This window comes from Argentina anserina, chromosome 2, assembly GCF_933775445.1.
Source record: "Argentina anserina chromosome 2, drPotAnse1.1, whole genome shotgun sequence".
NCBI classification, from domain to species: Eukaryota; Viridiplantae; Streptophyta; class Magnoliopsida; order Rosales; family Rosaceae; genus Argentina; species Argentina anserina.
Window position 1 is genome coordinate 13,444,286 of NC_065873.1, and position 9,742 is coordinate 13,454,027.

General features: G+C 38.2%; 2 protein-coding genes across 2 annotated transcripts; both read right to left on the reverse strand.

The window, feature by feature from the left end:
* Positions 1-2,825: 2,825 nt before the first annotated feature.
* Positions 2,826-4,044, reverse strand: LOC126784741 (toll/interleukin-1 receptor-like protein). Its single transcript, XM_050510233.1, has one exon. The coding sequence runs from the start codon at positions 3,947-3,949 to the stop codon at positions 3,236-3,238; it is 714 nt and encodes a 237-aa protein (XP_050366190.1). The 5' UTR covers positions 3,950-4,044; the 3' UTR covers positions 2,826-3,235.
* Positions 4,045-4,536: 492 nt separating this feature from the next.
* LOC126782471 (serine decarboxylase) lies at positions 4,537-6,966 on the reverse strand. Its single transcript, XM_050507724.1, has 5 exons — positions 6,612-6,966; positions 6,294-6,525; positions 6,004-6,197; positions 5,764-5,900; positions 4,537-5,186 (listed from the first exon to the last, which is right to left on the reverse strand). The coding sequence occupies exons 1-5, from the start codon at positions 6,925-6,927 to the stop codon at positions 4,620-4,622; spliced, it is 1,446 nt and encodes a 481-aa protein (XP_050363681.1). The 5' UTR covers positions 6,928-6,966; the 3' UTR covers positions 4,537-4,619.
* Positions 6,967-9,742: the final 2,776 nt, after the last annotated feature.

Sequence of the window (9,742 nt, forward strand, 5' to 3'; positions counted from 1 at the left end):
ATGAACGTTGGATACGTTATTCTTTGTACTCCATGATTATGACACTAATCAGGGGGAGTTGTTTCGTAGACTTCAGGTGGAGTTTACCTCACATAATGCTATCAAGTGTAGACGGTGTGTTGTGCTCATTTTCCCTTCAATCAAGCTTTTGCTTTTACCCAAGAGGTTTTTATTTTGCTTGACAAGGTTTTTACCGAGGCAACGATGTGTGCACCATGCAACATAGGCATGCGACACAATGGGGAGTGTTCCATGAGAATTATTATTCTACCATTGTGTGTGTCTTAGCCTTATTAGGTTTCCTGTTAGAAATTGATTCACATCTCTGTAATAAATTAGAACTCTGAAACCTACGGTATTGTGATTATGTAATGCCTATATATAGGCCCTATTATCAATCAATAAAGTGTTACGTTATGTTCCATTACGTTGTTATTATTCTCGTTTCGTTCCTCCTTCAACAGATCCCAAAATTTTAAGAGCTAATGAATGTCCCTCGCAATATTTGACCACAAGGCCAGCCATGGGGGAGTGCAACTAGTGCAATTACACAAGGCCCCCAGTCCGGCAAAGGCCCTAAAATGATATTTTAGCAAAAAACATTATAATAAATACATTTTAAAATCAATTTGGATGCATTAAACACTTTTTTCCAATTGGCGAGAGAGCTTATTTATTCTTGGCTAAGTTAGCAGACGTTTTGGGTTCAAAACCCATCACAGGCTAACACTCACTTTAAAAAAAATCAGCCGGGGGTGATGACCAAATACTTTAACCTACCCATAATTCTTTTTTAATCGAGTGGATAGTGGTTGTCTTATGGGTTTTAAGTTGTACTTTTTTCTTCTTGTCGAAAAAAACCCACCCATAATTCTTTGAGAAAATTAGGAATAAACCCAATATTAGAGGCACCTTTTTAAACTAAACTCACACCCATTTGTTTATTAAATCTACACCCAAATTGAATATTCCAACCTTCCTTATAGGTTTTATTTCTATAATTAACATTTTTATTTTTCTTGGTTTCACTTTTTTACCCTTTAGGTTGAAAAAGAAAATCATCTCCATAAAAGTAGTTACAACTAATAATCAATTTTAAAATGCTCAATACCCAAGTAGGCTTACAATGTTGATTATAATCAAGTGCTTTATGGGTCGTCTCAGACCTTGAATTTCCTTAAATTTATCCTCATTTTATGTTACTGATATAAATACACACACACATATCTATATGCTCATTACATAACTATTTGATTAATACAAAATTTCAATTCTTAATTCTCTTATATATATGTAGTTTTTTTTTAAGAATCTCTTGAGGAATTTTCATACTTTCTCAACGAGGCCAATTGTTATTTCTTGCCTATATCTCCTAATGATAGTTGAGAAAGATACATAGAGAAAAGAAAAACTTTGAATTCGAAGATATGCTAAAGTGTTCCTCATCACAAGGTATTCATTTTTTTCTTAAATTATTTTTGTCTTCCTGTAGGTATATGTTCTTCATTTAATGTATCTCTACAGTAAGACATCAATCTAAAACGTAACCTTTTGATAAGGTATTTAAAAACATATACAATTCAAGTATTTTACTTATGCTCATATTTTATGTAATTTACCCAACTCCTAGAGATTAGGTATTTCATCAAACATCTTATATTACGTAGGTTTTTAGAAAAGTATGGTGGAGCCATACAATCCTCTATGTTAGGTATGTTATCAGTATATATTTTACAAACTAATAACTTACCTATGAGGTAGAATAATTTTGAATTCAAGAGAGAAAGATTTAAGAAATTTCAATAAAGTAACAATCAACTTATTTAAATTTAGAAAATACACTAAAAAATTGCATGATTGTAGCGATATCAATATATAGGTAGAAAATTAGGAACTCATAATTAAAATGTTAATAAAACGAGTTGTAATCATGGAATTCTTAAAGATTAATTTTTGTTAAAAAGAGGTAAATTAGCGTGAGTAATTATATGTGTTTATTCCTTCTTCCAATGGCAATTCCTGTAATTTCAATAGAAAAAATGTATTATTATTAATCCTACATGACGGCCTAATTAATATGTTTTGTTGAATTTTGTAGGTGGGTTTAATTTAAAATGTGTCTACAAAATTGGGTGTAGAACGAAATACCCCTAATTCTTTTCTTGTTAATTACCTATACAATTCTTAGTGGCTCCTACTAGAAAATATACATCAAGGTATGCTAGCTAATTTTATAAAAAGAGAAGAACATATGAATTGGTTCAACCTCAAAAAGGAGGTTTTAATACTTTCTTATTAAGAAACCACAAAATATAGCCAATAAAGACGCTAATTTAGAGCAAATTCTTAATGAATAATTAAACAATATATATATATATATATACACACACACACACACACAAGCCGTTTCAGGTGCGGACGTCCGCACCTTATAGATTCGCCAATTCCGACAACCGGCGGTACACGACGAAGACGTGGATGGTGTCGGCTGTGCTCCCCCCTCCTGGTGCTCTTGTCTGTACCGACCGGAGCTATAGCGCCTTTACACGGTGACCAGAATCTCGAAATTTCTGGAAAATACAAGTTTCTCAGTACCGTGCGGAAATTTCGAGATTCCAGTTATCATAGGCCGACGCTGCAGCTCCGGCCGGCACAAGGAGCATCGGGAGGGGGAGCACGGCCGACACCATCCGCGCTGCCCGTCACCGGAATTGGCACCTGAAAACTTTTCTATATATATATATATTATTATTTTTTTATGTAAGCTCCATTTTAAATTTCGCACTAGCCCCTTAAATATATAGGACCGGCCCAGTTTGACCAAAGAACGGGACAAATGGATATAATCATCTGGGATTGTATCAGCGTGAAAGGCTTTCCGACTGAGAAGTTGACAACATTTATCTCTTGTTTGCGGGGGAGGCGTATATATTAAACTCACCCCATACTGAACCAGCAACCGATGATTTCTAGTTGTAATGATGATTCTGCTCCAGTTACCAAGCCAGTCTGCCTTTCCTACTAAGGTTTCCAGTTGGACCAGCTGATCTACATCATTAAGAATAAGCAGGACCCTTTCATTCTTTAAACTCTTCTTAATCATACTTGTTTCCATAAGAACATCAGATACTTGCACAAATTTATCCTTGAAGATAAGTGAAAGCAGCTGGTTTTGCATACGAACAGGACCCTGTTTCTTATGAACTTCTCGGACATTTGCAAGAAAGCAGCTAACTTAGAAATTATGGGAAACTCTCTCATAGACCAATCTAGCAAGTGTCGTCTTACCGATCCCATCCCCACCATCTATTCCTAAAAGGCGAGCATCTTCAGCCTCCGGTTCTAAGACCGCTATAAAATTCCTTAGCTGACTATCCCTCCCAACCAACTTCTCTGTAGAACCTGACAACGTGAGAGTTGGATATAGTTCACTCTGCATTAGTTCCACTATTCCATCGATAAGCTCTGCCTCCAAGCCATAATCTTTTGAAGTCCACCCAACAAAATTAGTTAGTGTTGTTAAGGCATCTCTCCAAAGGTGCACCTTTGGTAAATCTTCCTTAATCCTTAGCTCATGCTTTTTAAACGTTTCTGCAAAAGTTCCCAGTTGATATCGGACATGGAAGGGATCCACATCATAGAAAACAGGGAAAACTGCCTTCCTAGCTTGCATGCATTCAAGAATCTTTAACAGTTCATCCAAGCACCAGGTGGATGAAGCAAAGTTTGGTGACATGACAATGATCGCAGTCTTTGAATCTTCTATTGCAGTAAGGAGCTTTTCAGATATAGGCATCCCTCTTTCAGGAACTTCATCATCCTTGAAAACCATTAAGTTGTGCCACCGCAGTTTCTGGTATAAACGCTCTGTAAAACCCTCACGAGTGTCCTTACCCCTGAAAGTCAGAAACACATCGTATCTGCGTGGTGGAGTAAACGTGAAGGCCATGAAGTGGTTTCACTGTTTCAGTATACCTGTTTCCCAATCCCAACACTTGATCATTAACAATAAATACAGGCAACTTCCAAGTTAATCAAGACAGGAGCTTGATTCATAAGGTTGATATAGTTGAACGACAACATAGTACATACTAACCTAGGGTCAAAACAGTCAACGAAATTATGGTCATTGATTTGGGCCACACCCCACACGTTATGTATTATCAGCGTTTGTATTTGTGAAAGCAAGAAGTAATATCTACAGCACAGTAATCTACTTATCTGCATTACCCGTACATCTGTAGTAGATACGATTAGCCATGGACGAGTAAAAGAGCAATGAAGTCCGTCGAAGCATTTTTCCATGGGATGTTCATACTATTTTCAAAGCATCCGGCAAGGAGATGCATACAGAATCGACGATCAAAATAGGGGCACAATTGTGTGACTGAACCAAAATCTTGCATTATGCGCAACAAGTAATAGTTGAACCACTACAAAGCACTCCTGTGGTACAGCAAGATTCTGGAGTTTCTAACAGAGCAGAAATCAGAAGACTAGGGAGACGTCACGAGAAAGGGGAAAAAACCTCCGAAACAACACTAAGAACTACAAAATGCAGGAGTTCAATAGAACAAAGTACAACAGTACAACAACAGCAAACTGCTAAAATAAATGATTCACTTATGCTTCCCGCAAACACAGTTCTCAGTACCTACATCAGCTGCAATACAAGGAGGCTGAACTTTCCCGTCCTTGTACCAGGTTGAGCGTTTTTCAACTAGTTCGTTTAAGAAATAGTCCAATTTATCAATGTTCACACTTGGCATCACCACAACATGTGCAATGTTTCCTTGACAAGCCAACTGCCACCTACGAACGAACTCCTCATCTTGAGGCCGCTCAAATACAACTGTGCTACTTAGTTCATTCAGCATGGCACTGATCCCAGCATCACGTAGACGGTCCTTCAAGTAGTGAGCATTTCTAAGACACTTCTGAACTTCTTTTTGGAATCCTTTGTAACCTTTTCTGTTGAGGGTGTACCATAGGAAAATGGGAGCATGGCCATTCCTGCTTCCCATGATTGTCGCATCCCTTGAAGCAAGGTATTCTACGTTATTTGAAAGGGCATTTATGTGCTCCAACCTTGTTATCTGAACACCACAAGGCATCGGACATCCTACAAACTTGTGACCAGAAACGCTCACACTTCCAATGGGCTTCTTAAAAGAAACTTTTGGTGCCTGCTCACAACCATACATAATGAGCAACGGAAGAAAGCAACCCAGAACAGAAATTTGTGCATAATAGTAAGGAATCAGCAGAAAATACTTTGAGCTGCTCCTGACAATCAAAATAATTTCCACTACCCCATCCTGATCTGTCACCTACCACTTAAACCAGCTAAACATCTAGGCTAGCCCAAATCTTTCTCGCCTAACAGAGTGGGGGTAAAATTTCCACATTTATTCACTACAGGATCCACTGATGCATGCTCAATGATAATTTTAGAACGATCCATGCGCATGCATTGTCTATACTCATTGACTTTACTATCCCATCAAAGATTGCATTATCATTCATATAATGGCACTCTGACAACCATGCCTTATTTAGTCTAGCTGCTAGCAACACCTAAATCTTATAAGAATACCCTCCCTCAGGATCAAGTCCCAACTATGGAACCGAAAAGGTTTACACACTAAAAGTCTGACTCTTTTACCTTCAACTGGCAAAACTATTATCAAAAGTTCAGGACCAAAACCCAAATATGGAACAAAAATAGTTAAACGAGGCAAACCAAGAAAATAGATGACATACAAGTTTGACAAAAGGCATCATGAGTCCAAATAAAGCTCCATCACAGTGAATATAGAACCGATCATGATTGAACCCACATTCTTCAAGAGTCTTTATGACAAGATCCAGATCATCCACAGCTCCTTTAACCGTTGTTCCTGCGAATCGCAACACAAGCAACTCAACTCACTAACCCAACAACCAAAAACAAAACAAAGCAGGATATTAAACTTGCATTTGCCTCAACTCTTACAAACTTACCTATGTTAACATTAATGATAGCCGGTTTGTCCTTGTTCTCAAGAAGCTTAGCTCTAAAATCGGCGCAATCAATCTCACCAGACATCAGTGTATCAACCTTCACGCAGTCCATTCTATACATTCTTGCTGCTTTAAATATCGAATAATGCGTGTCCCTCGAAGCATACAGAATCCCATCGGGAAGCACTTCTCTCCTGCAACAACCAAATCAACCACACACACACAACTCTTTAGTTGTATCCCCATAAACTACCTCAATTATTCATCTGTTTCTAAAAAACTATACTCACCCAACTAAAATCCCATGGAGATTTCCTTCGGTACCGCAATTGGTAATGTAGCCCCAGTACTCATTCTTCTCAATCTCCCACAACCTAGCAAACCAATCAAGCACTCCCACCTCAAACTGCCTCGAATGGACTCCATAGTTGCTCTCGATGAACGGATCGCCGAGGTTGTTAATGGAGAAATGCTGCAGCTGACTCAGAGCCCCATAGTCGAAATCCAAATTATAAGGATAACCTGCATTACATTACAAACAATCATCAATCGAAAATTTCAACTAAATATCCGGATTGAAACCAAACGGCGACGTTTTGGGTTTTAACCTAAGTGGTACTTGGTGCGCTCCATCAGGGTCTTGCGGTAGCGAGCGAGGACGCTGGCCATGTACGCGTCCTTGTCGCCGGTGAACTCGTCGTTGACGTCGGGCTCGGTGACGGCGAGGCAGGTGGTGTGGACGTTGCGGCCGAGGACGATCTCGCGCTGCTTTTTTGGGGGATCGGCGGCGGCGACCTTGCCGACGAGATCGCCGTTGGCGGTGGTGACGACGGGAGGGAGAGGCTCGGCGACGACGGCGGTGGGGTCGAAGTGGTCGGAGAGAATGTCGACCATGCCGTGAAGAACCCCGTTGTCAATCTCCATGAACTTTTGCTCTTGGAAAACTTCAGAGGGAGATTGAGAGAGAGAAGGGTTGGAGAGAATCAGGAAAGGGGGAGTGTCTGGGTATTTACAGTGTGGATATTTTTAAGCTGGGATTAACACGTACTCGTTACAATAAGTCAAATATCCACGTCTACTTTTCTTTATTTATTTTTTATCATATTGATCTTCTTGTGTGTTGTTGATAATGAGGAGAGAAATTGATTAATTCTTGATTGATTATCAATAATTAAAATTATCTGATTTCTCTTATCGACACTTCAGTCATCGTGAAATGAGTACGAGATGCGCTAATCGTGTATTGAGACTTGTTTGTCACTAGTCAGATTCTGTTTGAAACCCTTTTTTTTTTTTGAAGCATGTATTAATAAATTTTGATCTCAAAAGTTACAAAACTTTAGAATTTAGATACAATTCATAAAAAATTAGGATCATTTAAAAGTTCTCAAACATGACTAAAAACTACATCCATGAAACTAAGAGCGATCAAGAAAACTAAGTGTTAACCACTTGATAACTCTAATAACTCAACCCAACTCAAGCTTAATAAAAAAACATATACAGCCAATGGCGGAACTCCTTTAGGGCCAGAAGGGGCTGTGACCTCCGATGTAATCAAATTTCTTCATTAAACAATGTATAATTACTATAAAAGTCTATAATTCATATACTTTGGCCCCCTCAAAAATCTTATAATTCTTTTTGGCCCCTTCATTATTTATCTTCGGGTTTCGTCACTGTATACAGCCCACCTACATCTCGCTGACAAGCCTAGCTAACACAATCATGTTAGCGAAGGCTGCAGCGAGGTCAACAAGCCCCGAACTAGACAAACATCTCCAACCCCTTACAATAAACCTAATGCTTAGAGCATTCGCACCGGCGAGCAGTGGAGGAGCTGGTGCTCGAGCAGCGACGGGGATCGATCGATTTGTTTGAGCAAACCGATTTTCGATCTCGCACCGGACGAGAGGTGCTCGCCCAGTCAACCGAAATGGTTTGCTCGCCCCTCCGTTCGAGTAAAATTTGCTCCGGCGATTGCTCGACCGCCTAGCAGACCTACGACACGTGGGTGACGTCTGACGCGAGTTATTTTTTATGTTTGGCACATGCAATGCACGCACCAGTAAAAGATAAAAAAATTAACAAGCCAATGAATGGCTGACACGTGGCTTACCGAATGGGCCAACAGTATAATAGATCTGGGTCTTCTATTTTGAATTAGAAATTTCGATCTAACGGTCAGAATTAATAGGCAACGGTTACTATTTGATCAGAACGGATATAAACTCAAAAAATAGTTAAAAAATCCCAAAATTTTACAAACTCTCCCAAAAATTTGCCTATAAATACTACTTCAATATTTGATCAACTCACACCAATTTATGCACAACAAATTTCACATCTTCCTCCATCTCCTATCTCATTTCGTTTAGCATTTTTTTCCAAAATAATGGGCACTCATTGGCTTCCTTTCGAAGATTTACAAATGTGCATTTCTTTTGTCTGTCATAGCATTGATTAATATGACGGTAACAAACAAAAGAGGGACAAATTGTGGGAGACAATTCATGCCGATTATATGCAAAATTGGGTGCTAGCACCAGGTGAGAAACCTCTGAAGGAGCCGAGGACCCGAATCGCGCTTGCTTCTCACTACAAAAAGTTCAAGCTACTCTTGCAAAAATGGGGCGAATGTTTGGCGGTGTCACGACAACGTATAGCTAGCGGCACTTCGCTAATGGATGAAGTAAGTACATTGTTTTATCATATATTATCATTTTTATTTGATTATATGAATTAAATTATGTAATTTATATCTAATTTTTTAAAATATGTAGAATTTTTTACATTATTTATTTTAATATATCTAATTTTTTTACATTATTTGTTTTATCTAATTTGTTTAAATATGTAGTGATAGGAGCACTTTGTGCGACGTTCGTAACATGTTTTTACCTCCATTTGTACTTTACTTAGCCCTTATTATTGTAGTGTTGAGTCATTGAGTCGAGTTAGAAGACTTTGGTGGCGTTGGTTGCCTTTTGGTGCTAAAACGGGTGTAAAATGCAGAAATTGTCGAGAGTACATAGAGTAGTATTCCTTATCAAACTAGGAAACCTAGTTGGGTTAGTATTTTTATTATTCGACATTTCTGTAACATTTGTGATTTATATTTATTATTTTCTTTTTTATTTCAGAATTAAATGAGAGATAATGGCTTGGAAATTAAGGAAAGAAAGAGGAGAAAAAGGAAACAAAAGGAGAAAAAGGAAAGAAGTAATTTAGTTTCTGAATGGGATGAAAAGGAAGAAGTATGCAGCCTCAAAGGTGGGAATGTTCATCCGGCAATTAAAAGGAAAGAAGAAGAAAAGAAGGAAACAAAAGAAAAAAAAGAAATAGAGGATCAGCCCATCAAAAACCCTAGCAACCCCTCTCTTCCTCCTTCCTCTATATAAGGCACGGCCTCCCTCACAATTCATGATCTCCATTCTCCCAAAAACAAAGCCAAAATTCTGTCCAAATATCCAGAAAATTACAAGCCAAAAACTTCATCCATCTCCACCAAACCGTGCTCATCTTCTTGCCTCTCCAAATCCGAATTCATCTTTGCTTCATCCTTCAAGGTTTCTAATGTGTGATTCATCCATGGCTTGTAATTTTTATTTAGGTTTTCTGCAATTTTCGAATTTATTGTATGAATTCTTGAATGTTATTTTCGGTTTATATATGAAAAACATAAATTCAGACTTCTTTGGTTTTATGTTTTGATTGTATGAACAATTGAATATGTGTT

Bases quoted from the DNA above. Each gene is read 5' to 3' on its own strand.
- LOC126784741 (XM_050510233.1), bottom strand. From the start codon at position 3,949: ATGGCCTTCACGTTTACTCCACCACGCAGATACGATGTGTTTCTGACT.
- LOC126782471 (XM_050507724.1), bottom strand. From the start codon at position 6,927: ATGGAGATTGACAACGGGGTTCTTCACGGCATGGTCGACATTCTCTCC. The intron at 5,901-6,003 runs GTAAGTTTGTAA...TGCGATTCGCAG, and splicing joins TATCATTAATGTTAACATAG to GAACAACGGTTAAAGGAGCT. The intron at 5,187-5,763 runs GTATGTCATCTA...GGTTGTGAGCAG, and splicing joins TGATGCCTTTTGTCAAACTT to GCACCAAAAGTTTCTTTTAA.